The sequence below is a fragment of the Egretta garzetta genome, unplaced genomic scaffold (assembly GCF_000687185.1).
Source record: "Egretta garzetta isolate BGI_Z169 unplaced genomic scaffold, ASM68718v1 scaffold88, whole genome shotgun sequence".
NCBI classification, from domain to species: Eukaryota; Metazoa; Chordata; class Aves; order Pelecaniformes; family Ardeidae; genus Egretta; species Egretta garzetta.
This window is the reverse complement of record NW_009260408.1, coordinates 937,356-951,904: the sequence shown is the minus strand read 5'-3', so window position 1 is coordinate 951,904 and position 14,549 is coordinate 937,356. Positions and strand designations below refer to the sequence as shown.

General features: G+C 39.6%; 1 protein-coding gene across 3 annotated transcripts in view; it reads right to left on the bottom strand.

Moving 5' to 3' along the window:
* Positions 1 to 10,920: 10,920 nt before the first annotated feature.
* MSANTD3 (Myb/SANT DNA binding domain containing 3) overlaps positions 10,921 to 14,549 on the bottom strand; it is a 10,907-nt gene continuing 7,278 nt past the window's right edge. For 2 of the 3 annotated variants that reach the window (XM_035898989.1, XM_035898988.1), the window contains 2 exons: positions 14,450 to 14,549; positions 10,921 to 13,126 (listed from right to left, as the gene is read on the bottom strand). The exon at positions 14,450 to 14,549 is cut by the window's right edge and continues 349 nt beyond it. In XM_035898989.1, the coding sequence (XP_035754882.1) occupies positions 12,717 to 13,126; positions 14,450 to 14,549 (510 nt within the window). In that variant the 3' untranslated portion in view covers positions 10,921 to 12,716. The remainder of the gene's footprint in view (positions 13,127 to 14,449) is intronic. The other variant, XM_009643490.2, reaches the window with a different exon arrangement.

The window sequence follows — 14,549 nt, the reverse complement described above, 5'->3', positions numbered from 1 at the left end:
ATGACCCTTTCTTCAGCTAGCAACCATTAGTGCACCTCCAGGTTCCTCAGTTTTTTCAGTCTTTTAAGATGAGTATCAATTGAGCAGCAACGGTCAGCCATCATTTCTGGGACTCTTTAATGAAAAAAAACCCAAACACCAAAACCCGGTCTTTCTCTCTAGCAGAAATCTGATGTTCTCTTTCTGTAGAATGGACTGTGAGGTTCTTTGTCATCCTCATATGACAAATCAGCCATCACTCATAAACCAATACTTTGCTGCTTTCTAAATACAGAAGAGACTATTCATTTTAACATTTGCCTTTTCTGTATCAGTAACAGTTTATCATTGGCATATAGTAATGGGACTATATACTTTCATTTTTAAATGGTTTTGTTCCCTGTCTTGTACACCTCAAAACCCCTTTTCTTGTGTTTAGGTCTGCTGGTCAAGGCTTCTGTTCCTACGGTGTTTAGATTTATTTACCGCTTTTGAACTTCATTAGCTCCTTGTCTATATTTATGCCTATCTATTTTCATTTCCTTCTGTTTAATAAAAATAATGCCCTTACTGCCAACAGGTACATTTATTTCCCCTTTGAAGCAGACCGTGCTTGTATTGTTCTGTTCACTGAGCATGAAGTGTGGACACTGTCCTGACCCAGCTGGTTTAGAAACTAAAGGGACATGGTGGCAGCACAGTAGTGACTGCCACTACTGGGAGCCAGTCAGATTTATAATAATTTGTCATGTGAGATCCTTCAATTCACAGGGTTACCTTTTTTGAGGAGCACTCAAATTGGCTGTGAAAAAAATCCAGATTACAGCATAATGTGCTGAACCTTGCAGATTCAATTATAAGGGAAAACTGCTGAGTTTGATGGTGTAATCAGCTACAAACCTGGCTACTTCCAAGACAGAAGTTAAAGGTTGTAGACAGAAGCCTTCAGGTGCACAAACCTGTCTTCTGCTGTCCTGTGGTCACTCTATGGAAGTCTTCAGGAAGATGAAATGATTTGAGGAGCATCCCACTGGCCAAAAGCAATCATCTAGTACAAAGGCTTTTTTAACTCAGGGGAACTGTTCTTCCTTATTGAAAATGAATTAGCGAAGAAAAGGAGCAACCTTATTTTTAAGTGAAGAGTGGCCGCTTAGTATAAAGTATAAAAGTGAAGTTCCATCCCTACTTTTATATGCAATTATGCTACCCTTTCTTTTTTCTTTCAGATTTCATGAAAGTATTTGTTGTCTTCTGATCAAATGCACTGGAAGAGATTCGCCAATATTTTTCTGTATCAGTTAAAAAACAACCTTGTATTAATGTAAGAGAAACTGACTGAATGGGCTATTCTAACCCTTATCTAATTTGAACCAGCCTTAAGACCTGTGAACTCAAGGTTCTACATGGAGAGAGAGGTCAGCAAGCTAAAATAGAGGGAATTGGCTTCAGAGCAAATAAAGGGAGGTATTTCTTCACTCTACGTATATATCAGCTGTGGAACACATGGTTACTGATAGCTTACCTAGTTTCAGAAAGGTCTTGGACAGATTTATACAAGAAAAATCCATTGAAGGACATTATATGCAAAGATTCCACTACAGTCTCATGGAGTATATGCTTCATGCAGCAGTGCAGACTATGAAAGTATTGTACACTTGCCTTTATTTTTACTTTTTGTTGGGCAGATACTGTTAGTCCCTTTTGTAAGCAGGATACTGGATTAGATGGAGCTGTGGCCTGATCCAGAACAGCTTTTGCATGGCCTCATGTACATAAATCCAGCTGCCTTTAAAGTCTTGTCCTGGTTTTTCTGGACATCATAACACTCACCACAAAATTCTACATGTGTTATAGACGAGAGACCATTGGGAAATTGTCCCATGCCAACGTGGCTTTCAGTGCATTGGGTCTGCGCAGAAAATCCTAGAGAACAGGGAGAAAGCTCAGGTTGTCCTGAGCAGCTCATTGCTCTCCCTCTCCTCTGATTGCCTCTACACACCCAGCCTTGTGGGTTTTCACACCCCACCATTCATCTTGTGAGTGGGATGAACTTCCACTTTCTTGAGTATGTCACAGCATGGTTTAGCTTCCTGGATTTCTATGTAGGCTTTGAACCAATATCATTAGATTGCTCTTAATAGGGTCCCAGTTATTTTTGTTGCCCATCAGTGCCCGACACAGGCTGTCCAGAAGCAAACTGCTAGTGCTTAACTCAGGTTCAAACCTGATCTACTCAGCAGACCTACAGGATGAACGTTTCAGAGGAACCTATGACTGTACCAGCATTTGATCAAATGAAATACAAAGTTCTGTGGAGAATATGTACAATGGGCCTCACAGATAGCACTTTCTCCCACAAAATTTGACAGTGCGACCGGGAAAGTTTCTCTGTTCCATGCAGTTGCGTGGGGTTTGGTTTAGAAGACAGAAATAGCACAGTCATGTGTAAAGTAAATGACGTTACTTGAAAACAGCTCTGAAAGAATGGAGACGGAAAATCTTGTCTAATTAATGCATAACAATAGTTGATGATTTATTGACTTTTCTGTGAATATACAGTTTCTATTAACAATATTTAGATACATTTTCTCAGAAATTCTTAGTTATTTATGTTTAGTAATTTATGATTAAACATTTTACAAGAAACAAGGCACTAAAATGTACAGTTAGTCATCCTTATTACATACGCCGTGAGTTTTGGACATACAGTAGATTTCCCTCACTTAGACAATTATTGAATCTTTTTCTCCGATGGTACTTTTTGTTGCATGTCATACGTCCCCAACTGTTAGAAAGTATACATTTTAGGGTCCTACTTTTGTCTCCTTTTACTCACTTTTTCTGTAGGAAAAACAAAGGATTTGCTATGAAAATTGGCTACACAATAAAGATAATGAAAACCCCATTCCTCACATTTCTAAGGACTTGGACATACTGTGAGCTCCTTAGAGATTCAAACTATAATGTGGGCATTATTTATCAATTAAAACCAACAGTAACAAAAAAAATTGGTTTAAAGGTGCAATTCCAGAAGCTACTTCCGTGCAGGGCAGAACCAGCTTTGGTGGTGTTTGAGGCACTAAAATACCAAACCAACACTTTACAACAGGTGAGATGACTGAGGCTGACACCATGGTAGGAAAATCAGATTAGCCTAGTGGCTACCATTTGCCTAAAGAGGGAATCTTAAATAATGTATAGTTTTTAGTGCAATTTAAAAAGCAAAACCCAGAAACTGCTGCTAATAAAAGGCAAAGACCACAAGAGATACCATCTAATACCCCATTAAAATATTCAGTATCAGAAGGAGTGTATACATTTTCAAGTATCTTATGACAAATAGCCCAGTACTTAAGTGCTAGTTCCGTTTTAGATGCTCACCGACTATAAGCACAAACACGGCACAATGTAATTTTATATATTGTTAAAATACAACAGAATCTAATGTCACATAATAAATACAACACGGTGTAAAGAAAGAGTGGTTTCCTAATTATTTGGCCACTCACACAAAAATGACAAAGAGGAGCGCCTAGATTCAAGTTTCTCCTTGAGATCCTCATGCTCTTCTGCTGGCAATATTTTAGAGGTCCGATTTTCAGTGCCTCTACATTTAGACTGCAGTGATCCTGAGCCCCCTGAACACACATGAAAAGATTACCACTTCCAGAGGTTTTCAGAGGATACTTGCGGTCTCCTTGACCAAAGGAATTCAGGTGCAATTCCACTGCTGGTGGAATATACATACAAAATAAGGGAAGATTCTGCAGGATAAGAAAAAGTGACGGTGGAGAGAGAACCTCATGGAACAACCTCGAATAATACCCCGGGTCATTGCCAAATTAAAGTGGAAGTTACTTTTTCCCCTTGGAAAGATAAGACTTCTAAAATCTTGGCCAAGACATTTCTGCTAAACTGCATGAATTTTTGGAAAAGAGAGGTCCTTACTCACTTGGCAATATGAGTCATTCAAAAATCACAGGAAGAAAAAGTGTTCAAGAAAACCATTATGTGATTGCTTGTGATAAACAAAACCTGTATTTTTTTTCCCCCTCGTAGTCACGTAGGTTGATAATTCCAGAAGATACCCAGGGGAAGTGGAGCTCCAGTGCTCCCTGGAAATTGGTGGGATCTGAAAGTGTAACCAACATGCTCTGTTGCAAATCCTATCCATGGTTTCTGGAGCCCGTTTTGGCCAGGAGTCCTGACTTGCCGTGACCCCTGCTGAAGACAGCGGGTCAGCACCTCTGGAAAACAGACCCTGTGAGTACACGAGTGCTGCTGGATGCTAGTTGGTGGTGAAAGAGCTTGTACATCTTGTGGCTGGAAGTGCAGAAACACAGCCACGAAAAGAAAGGTATGATTAGGGCTATGCCTTCTCATTCTCTGGGAAGTAGAACAGACCGGAATATCTCTGTATTTGCACTTATAGACTACCAGAACTTTTTTCTGGTACCAATCTAAAATGTCAGGACATCTGCATCTCAAGCAGCTGAAGATCAGATCTCTCATTATTTATCCTTAGACTCTTTAGAAAAAAAAAAGGTGGAAAGTATAAATAAACATAAAAGCCCACGTATAGCTGAAAATACAAAATATTAGGAAAGTATTTGATACATTGTTCATTTGGTTGAATTTATGTATATATCTAACTGGGGACGGATTAACATAGCTTTATTTTTTTAATTAAGAATGTGAACTAATTTGATGGAAGTAGCAAAGACTTTATGAGGAATAAAGGTGAGAGCATGCCTGTGTGATATACTAACCATACCTAACAGATACCTAACATACTAACCAAATCCTAACAGAAAACTAAATGTTGGACAGAAGCTGTGTTAATTTATTGCTCTTGGTAGTTGAACACTGACAGGGCGTAATTTTAGCTTGTCCCATGATTTGGAAGATTTTAATTCATGACAATTTAAAAAACCGATTGCTTACCACCCGAAGCCTTTTTTACAAGTCACCAAGGTAACCTAGAGCTGTTAGTGTGCCCATACTTGTGTTTTAAGTTGTGACAGGATGTGGGCTTGAGTTTGCTGTGCCTGGGGCTTGAGTCACTTATGCCCATGAGGTGTGTAAGAGAAGGGCTTAAGTTTAAGCCAGTCTTTTCCCATGCCTGACTTTCCCAGCCTGGCTCCCTGACAGTGCACTCATGCTGGATTTACAGAAGCAGAGTAGGTGGCTGTGGCATTTGGACCAGAATGAGAGGGGAGATCTACACTTATCTACCAAGCCCGTGGCAACATGTGGAGAAATGTATTGGCTTCAGCGGGACCATGGAACTATAAACTGGAAGCAAGCAGTTAATTTATCAGTCTACAAGAGGAGTAAAAGCAAGATTTACCCCAGAAGATGGTGTTCTAATTGGCTGAGATAAAGTAGCATGGCAATCATTTATCTCTAAATTTGCCACCTTGTCAGTGTGGGGAGGCACCTCAGTGACACAGTTAGCAATGATGGTTGTTCCTGCTGGCCAAAGCCCCTCATCTTTTATTCAAATTCATCCACCACCACCAATTTGGTAATGGGAAAAGATGAGGGGAGTCAGTGTCAGACAACTTGAGAATGTGAGCCCCTCACCAGGGTCCGACCGGCACCGCTGCATGGCTAAGTGCACCCGTGGAGGAGTATCACATTCAAGAGGAACAGGACAAAATCAGCATGGGAAGTCATCTTCAAATGCTGTCAACCAGCAACGGAGTGCTGCATAAATCCCAGTCTAGCCTCAGAGCCCTCATGCAAGCCAGTAATTAAAAGCAAAACAAATGCCTTTTGGAAACTAATGTTGCTGCATTTGGCAAGGCCTTTTCATTGCACCTCATTTTAGATGGAAAGTTGGAGGTAAGGCACTGTTTGGATGGGACATTATTGTTCCTTAAGCAGAGGCTGAACCTCTCTATTAGGTCAGCACTGATAAGTCCCAGTCTGCCAGAATTTCTGCCCTGGTTTAAATACCAGATCCATCACATTGCCTCCCTAATTTGTACTTTTCAGAGCCTCAGTTTGTGAGAACATTTACAAGATCTTTTCCAAATAAATGGAATTTGTCACGTGGGTGTCAATTCAGACTTCGTACAGTCCATTGGCTTGGTATTCAAAAGTTATAAAGCCACATGCCTCATTGAATGACGGTTCTGTGGGACACATCAGTGTCTGATAGAACAAAACAATTTTTAGCCAAGTGTAGGTGAGATTAACAGGTCAAAATTTCAAAACTCCACAATTAGATAGAAGCAGGGTTTCCCCCCACTCCCCCTCCAACATTATACTATGGTACAGAATGTGTAGCAGGAATTTATATGGGCAATTCAAGCTGGTCCATTTGTGGCTTTGTACGTAATTTCAGGGCACAATTCTATGAAAAGGGAAGGGACTTGTACGTGACCAAATAATGGACAGAGCTTGAGCAGCTTACATGTCACCTCGTTAGTGCCATATAAATAATAAATTACTACTAAATTGGTGTATAATGCCAGTTTCAGATTCAGGGCTGTCCAAGAAAAGCCTCTTGTATCTGAGAAGAAATATCTGAAGACTTGTGGAATACAATCAATCTCAAGTTGTGCTGAATACAAACCCACTTCTCTCTTGCCAAAAAAATTTGATTAATGAGGTGCTCTAACATTTGGTCAGAAACTGAAGCACACAACTCTTCTGCAGCTGGACCGAATAACAAAAGGAAAACAAACAATTTCAATCAACATTTAAAAAAACCCACATAAATTAAATAAGGACGACCTAAAACAGCTCTTCATCAGGAGAGTGACAGATTGTTTCTAGTTATTTTCACAGCTTAATTCCTTTTTTTTTCTTTTTCTTTCCTTTTGTTTTTGTCCTGTGCCTGTTTTGACAGATTGGGAAATCTAGACTAGGATTAATTACAAGATTTGGCAAAACTACTTCTCCATTTTCACTGCTAAAGGGGTTGACCATCCAGCGAGACACAGCCACACGCCCTCACAAATATAACAGTTTTATAAGTCACAGCCACACGGTGGACAGCCTTTTCCTTTTCCTTGCTGTATAGCCTATGCCATTTGGCAGACTATGCGCTGGATGAATTTCACGTCCCTTTCTGCAGTGCATAGCATGTGTCTGGATAACGTGGTCTCAGAAAATTGTCCAACTTCAGTTAAATACAGAGCAAGGTCTAATAACTCTGGTGGGATACCTACTTGGCGTGATAACTTTTCTTATTGTCAGGCCCCTGGAGCTGTGGATGGCATGACAGGAGTGCCTGGAGTCTCAAAGGAAAGAGTAACAGGGGAAGGTGAAGACCACATGGAGGAATTGTTTGACATATGTGACAGTGTTACCTCCTGGGACAGCTAAGAGCTGTCTTCACTTCTGACTCACTATGAAAACCATACCAGCCCTTTTTTTTGCCTTTGCAAGTTTTTAACTTTTTCAGTGTTATTAACATGACTGATGATGTTGTGGGATGCCTAATCCCTTCACCACCAGAACAGTAAAATGTTTAGAGCCACAGCTAGCACATTTCTATTTTATTGCTCTTGTTTTAGGCCCAGAAATCTGTCCACATTTCTATGTGCACCTTATTTACATATAAGGGAATCAAGCTGGTTTGTGTAATTTTATGACCACAAAAAAAAAAAAAAATTAAGAAAAATGTAAAAGATATCTAAGAAGCAAAGTCCCTTGTAAATCAGCAGCACAGAAGTTAATTTGCGATACCAGAAACAGAGATCACTGCTTGCTTTCACTGTAAAAATATATTATTATCCTATTTGTATAGATGGTAACAAATTGTCTTCTTTCTTTTTATCAGATGTACAGAGCTGTCCTCTGTAAGGTTTTTTGAATTATAATAACAGTTGCTGCATATTATCCTACCACCTTGTTACTTGGTTTATTTTATTAGACTAAATGTATTAATTTTAGTACGCATTAGTACTTAATTCACATTTTGAATATCTAGCTAGAGGCAAAGTTCAGGAAGAATGATGATGTGTGAGTTTACAGTCAGGTGATTTGAGAAGAAACAGAAAAATAATGTGAAAAGTCAGGCAACTATCTTATGAAAACAACTAAGATGCATTGGTCTTATAAAAATAACTTTGAACAAACTAACTCAAAATATGAAATCACAGGGCTACTTGTGAGGGACTTTACTTGCCTGGAAAAAAAAATACAGTTAAATGTTATTTCAAGATTTACATGTAATTCCCCTGCCCCCACAGTAACAATATATAAACATGTAGCAGTCTATCATTTCAATGTCACCATGAGAAAAACACCTGAAAATATGAATCTGCACGGATGTGAGGTTGTACAGACTGCAACTACAGAGTTTCAGAATGAAACTGGAAGCATTACAATGCAAGTGGGGAAGAAGGAAGGGGACACATTGTAAAAGCCACTGTAACTAGAACCAGCCAAAAAAAAACCAACCCAAAAAACCAACCTGCAAAAAATCATTGAAAAACACCTTTGTAAGCATACAAATTCTTGGGAGGCTGCTAAAATTTGGCATTGGAAACGCATAATGATCATTGAACAAAATTCAGGGCAACATCCTCAGCTGCGCTAGATGTGGTGGGTTATAACTCAGGGAAGGGGAGCCCTGAGCCACCCTTCCTTTCTCTGGTCATGGGGCTGCGACGGGACAATTTCAACCCTGTGGTCTGAGCACTGGGCTTGGCCACGCCAGCTGCACCCGCTCGATAAGGACCGCTCCTCCGAGCCATGGCTGGCCAGCAGGGCTGTGGCTTTCAGCCCTGGCTAAACACATCTCCGCAGTGTAGGAAGGAGCATCACCGAGAGGATTCGCGGCAAGCAGCAAGAGTCCTCGCTCCTGCGGCCCAGGCATTGAACGAAGTGGTATAATAGACTGCAGGATGGGTTATTCCTTTCTCAACTTAAGAGCCTCAATTTGAGGAATTATCTGTGAAAATCTTCCGCTGAGACGCTTCCACCACCTAGAAAGAAGGAACTTTGTTATCAGGAAACCCCAAACCTAACCTCTGCAGAACCCCAAGGATTTATGAAGAATCAGTACCACTTACACAGCCTCAGCACCCTGCATTAGCTCTGGTCCTGATGAATGACTTTGTGATCACAGAGTGTCCTCCCAGAATTACATGGAGCTGCAAGAGAAAGTGCTCTTCTCTATACAGACCTTCCTCTATACTAACCTCTCTTCAAAACCCTCTAAGATGCTTCCTAGCCTGTGGGCAGAATCCAGAATGTATGAGCAGCTGTACATAAAAGCCTAACTAACCATGCTTTCTATGGAAAGGGAAGATGGCGACTGAGAAACATCTATTTCTTGCTCAAATGTTGTCATATAGGCAATCTGGGCAAGAGACGGGAAGAGAGCAAAACACATAGCTCTGGATTAAATCCCCTGCTCATATTGCTGGTAAAAAAACCAAAGGGGAACTCAGACATCGGGAAGAAATATAGGAGAAAAAATTCAAAAAATAAAAAAAATCATACCAGATAACAAGTTAGATGATCTCCAAGGAGAGACAGCACTTGGAGCCAGGCTTATGTCATTTTGGGGAGCATAAGGGAATTCACCACACCTTGCCTGGGTCATAATTTCTCTTCATGAGAACACAGAGGCTGAGAACAATGGCCACTACGTGCCTGGTATATTTTTTTTTCTTACGGAGTTAAGGAAGGATCCTTTTGCCCAGTGTATCTTTTAAGTTCATTCTTGCCAACAACTTGCATAACAAATCCAAAGAAGACCAGGCATGTTCTTCTTCTTAAAATACTGCTGTATTTTATCTATGGAAAAGCCTTGGGAAAATGCCTATATATTTTGGCCAAATGGTTAACACAGGAAAACACAATTACGTGAAAGTATTTAAATGAAGTAAGCTAGAAAAAAGGGAGAGGAACAAATGGACATATTGTCTGAGATGGCTATATTACATATAAGAAGAGTCAAACAAAAGAAAAGATAAACCCTAATGCCAGAGAAAGCAATTGAAAGGGAAAAAAAAAAAATTAAAAAAAAAAAAAAGAAGGTAAATGCCACATTTCTCAGGTCATTTAAACTCCACTATAGCAATCACTTTATAAAGCCTTTAAAGCCTTTAGATGGAGAAGCCAAAGCCAGGCAAGGAGACACATTACTTCATCTCGTCAATCTTTTGCATTTTTCTATGTCTATCACCCAACCTTAGAGCAACCCACAGTCAACCACAGATGGGAAAGCAAAAGCCTGTGTCATCAGTAAGCCATCTATTACCTGTACCACAAAAGCATCTTGTATCATTTGTGCTAGGTGTGAAATTCCCATTCTTCCTCTGTGCATGTACTGATCATTCTTTCTTTCACATCCTCATCCTGGCTTTTTCTAATTTTTCTCCTGTGATCTTCTTTCTTTTAAATAGAAGCTGAATTAAAAGGGTCTATTGTTCAGCCTAAGACCTATAACTGTTGGTTTCAGAATGAGATTATATACCAAAAGGCAAGGCATTGCCCACTTAGCACAGTCTGAAAACATGTGTATTTTAAATGATTTTTTAATATAAAAATAAAACAATCTTTCATGAGCAATGGTATAACTTTCAGAAGTCAAAACTACCCTTGTTTCACATTTTGTGAGATTCTCCCTGGACTACTTCATACCTTCTCACAGGGCTATCTAGACCTGGATCGTCTCTCTGTTCTTGCTCTCTTCACAGTGCTGAAATTGTCTCCATTCAGCCACCTTTTGACACCTTTACATGCATGGTTTCAATTTCAGTTTCAAATTACTTTAACTTAGAAGCAGTGTGGAAGGAATCCCATCATTGGTTAAGAGAAACATCTTCCCTATTCTTTTTTCTGGATGGTGCCTCAACAATTGTCATAACCACTCAGATAACTGATTCATCTTCCAGACCACAGAATGCAACCTGAGAACAAAAAGGTCCTCACTCCTATTTACTTCTTTCTTTTGCCTCTACTGTTATTATACCTTCCAACAGTGTTTCCATTCAGCAGAAAAAAAAAGTGTCCATAACGATATCCTCCTTTGGCAGTCCTGTGCTTCTTTCATACAGGCAATTTATAAGAAAACTGAGTTTGCTGTCAAAAAGATCTGTCTTCAGCTTTCATACGTGGCCTATTTTTTTGATCTTGCAGCAGCTCTGCAATTTTTTTTTCCTCCATCATATAAAATAAGTTGTAATAAATCACTCTTCATTGCAATTGCTGGTGTTAGCATGTTGAAGGGAGCAACGCACGTACCACAGCGTTAACCACAGTGAGTGCTGTGGTTGGTAATGGTAGTGCTTGCAAAGACGAATCACCAGCAGCAAAAGCAGTTCAAGAAAAAGAAACAAAAAAAACCCCAAACAAACCCCAAACTCACTCCAGGGAAGAGATGCGAGTGTAACCAGGAATGTACGCTTTGTAACATACTCTGATTTGAATATGTTGCTCACTGTATGGACTTGCCCTCATGAATCATCATCTGAAAAAACTTTATTGACTAATGGCATACTCAGGTTTTTCAAAGAAAATGGGTGGTTTTGCTCATTTGTCTCACTGCTTCAAATGACGGTTGTACACCTTCCTGTAAAACAGCTTTTGACACATCAGAAGTTCTTATGAATCTTTGCGGAGTTCTGTATTTCACGTTTTCTTAACCCTTGCCCCACTAGAATAAATGACTGCCTGGGGAAGGATTATCTTTATTTGTGCTTTCCTACCATCTACTATTCTGGACCCTCAAACTCTGTGGGGACCTTCACGTGAATGCTTTCATACAAATCATGTCCATCACCCCTCACTGACAGCAAAGGCAAGAAACACACCACCATAACACACAGGACAGAACGAAACAGAACAGTGCTCCAAGACAGGAATGATTCCCTCAAACTGCTTCCCACCCTACATGAAGGAAAAGAGGGTGAATCTGAGTCTTTCCTTCTAGCTAGGGAGAGGTTGAAATACTCAAGCTGCTGCTCCATCAAGTATTGCATAGGGAGGCAGAGGGAGACTTTGCCAATGGACTGGCTGGCTCACTATGTTTTAAGAGCTTTATGAATTGTTAAAAAGCTCTTCCCCTCAGAATGACTCCAGGTGAACAGCACACAGTGCTGGCAGCAGCATATGACACTCCTATTTCGGTATTCTACTTGGATAGAAGATGGGCCTGGAAAAGGAAGGACAAGCACAGTGGCTTTTGAGAAAGAAGACACCTTCTTTCCAACTTTTTAAGGGTCAAGGCTCAAACAACTGGAGGGCCAGTCCAAACCATTCTCTCAATCAGCCAGTCAGCTGGAAAATATTACCGTTCTTCATAAGCGAAGGGCTCAGTTACTACAGTGGTCCTTTTGCTACTTATTTCATTTTCACATCTTCTATGAAGATTTGAGAAACGGTAGATAGGAAGAGATAGAAATAAAAATAAACACTGTAACCTGGTATTTAAAGCTGTTAAGTTTTCTAAAGAGCACCCAATGTAAGAATACCCGGAGTACCTTAAGTTTCAAAAGGATGTCAGGGTATTCTAAGAGGGGAAAATATGTTCACATTTTAGAATAGTGTCTGAGAGTTAAACAAATCAGAACTACCTATAAATGGACAATACAGTTTTCCCCTTGGTGGACTCTACCACTGTTTCCCTAAACCTTAAGAGTCAAAGTGTGTTCACTACCAGCCAGGCACCTATCTTGTCACTGTACATTCATATTAAAAAACCCTTTTTCCAGTGCACGTTACTCATAAATGTGCTCAGTCAGACTGACTCTCTGCCCCTTTATGCTCTATGGTGAATTAGGAAAGGGTCTGTTAAAGGACGATACAGGCCATTCTTTTGTGATGGTCTGCAGTTTTCTCTCCCAATACATTTTCTTTTTATTTAGCACTTCCATTTTTATTCTGTGTTCCTCTTCGGCCATCTCACACTCTCTTTCTATCTGCTGTATTTTTGCCACATGAACTTCATTCATTTGGATTAACTGCAGTTGCAAAATTGACATTTGCTGATGATGTTCTTCCTCATGCATCTTTTTCAGAGCACTTTCCTGAGATGCTTTACTTCTGTAGTTCTTATCTGCTGCTATTCTGACATCAGAACATGAAGGCTCAGGTTGGGAGGTACCTTCACACACTGGGAAATGTACCAGCTCTTTCTCTTCATCACAAAGTTCTCTATTTGAGACAACAAATGACTCTGCAAAATATAAGAGGAAAAAATATTACAGTTTTCCCTTCTTCTCTGTCAAGAAACACAAACTTGTGATAATACAGTTATTGGTATATGTATCTAAACCTTGTGCTTCTGTATCATAGTACAGGAGCCACCACATAATGCAGTTCTGTTACAGAATACTAAGGGCATAATGGCCTGAACTGAACCACTTAGGGCTCTGCTGATAGACCCCCATGGTTATGGAGATTTCTAGAATCTAGAATACTAACGGTAGACATTTATAAATGGACACCTAGGTGGCTGAGCCTGCAGCTGAAGCTTTTTGCAGCTGTTTAAGCCAAATCCACACGTGACTTGCGATAATTTTATGAAAGATCTGAGTGTCAGGTGAAGAGATGTATCAACAGGAATACCAAGAGACTGAGGGAATACTAGGATGAATACTACTTATTCCTTCCTTATCGCTACCGTACATGTCATAAACACAGTGGTGTGTATTTTTAGGAAAAAATTACATTATTCTAACTTTGAGAAAGTTCTACTAATTCTTCTGAAATAATAATAATAATAATAATAATAATAATAAAACCCTACTGATGGAATAAAATAGTTACCACTGCAAATAAGGTTCTCAAAATACATTCCTTTACAAATACTGATGCCTACTTACGGTAAATACAGTTAGGAAAGAGACATTGTAAGAATGTTATCTAACAATGTAGTTACTGTTGTCTTTTGAGCAAGGACAATCTTCTATTTGTGATCCTAACATAACAAAGTTTGCAAGAAACTGCTTTAGCCACCCTCCATTCCGGTTTTGGATTATTCCTTCTATATGCTTGCCAAACAAAGAAGAATGTAGTGCTGAACTTTTTCAGAAAGGCCATTCTCCAATGTGGACCGCAGTGTGAAATATGGCTCTACGTACTCTTCTTAGTCCTTGAAAACAAAGGAGGAAAGACCTACAGGGAACTTTTGCAGCTTTTTTTTTTTTTTTTTTTTTTTAAAATTGCTCAGACAACCTTTCCCCAGCAAGATTATGCTTTATAAAGGATCGAAATATCCTTGGGACTGTTCTCTGGAAAGCCAGCATGATAGCTATTGTGATGCTTCCCACAAAGTAGCAAATATGTCAAAAACTGATGAAAAAAAAATGAGTAAAACTTCAGTTTAACTCCTGGGGTCCTAGTGAAATACACAGTCTTGTAATATCATAGCTCTGAAATTACTTTTCTATAACCAGCAGTCACAGCTAAGTGGAGAGATTTAGACTGCTGAAAGAGAATCAGTGGCAAAATCACATACAAAACAATACTACTTGCATCATTACAATAACTTTTATACCTTGACTAGAAGCATCAGGCTGATATTCCGAATCTTCTTCTGGTGGGCTCTGCAAAAAGTACATTTGCTCAGGCATTATGCTGGCAATCTTCTCTTTCCC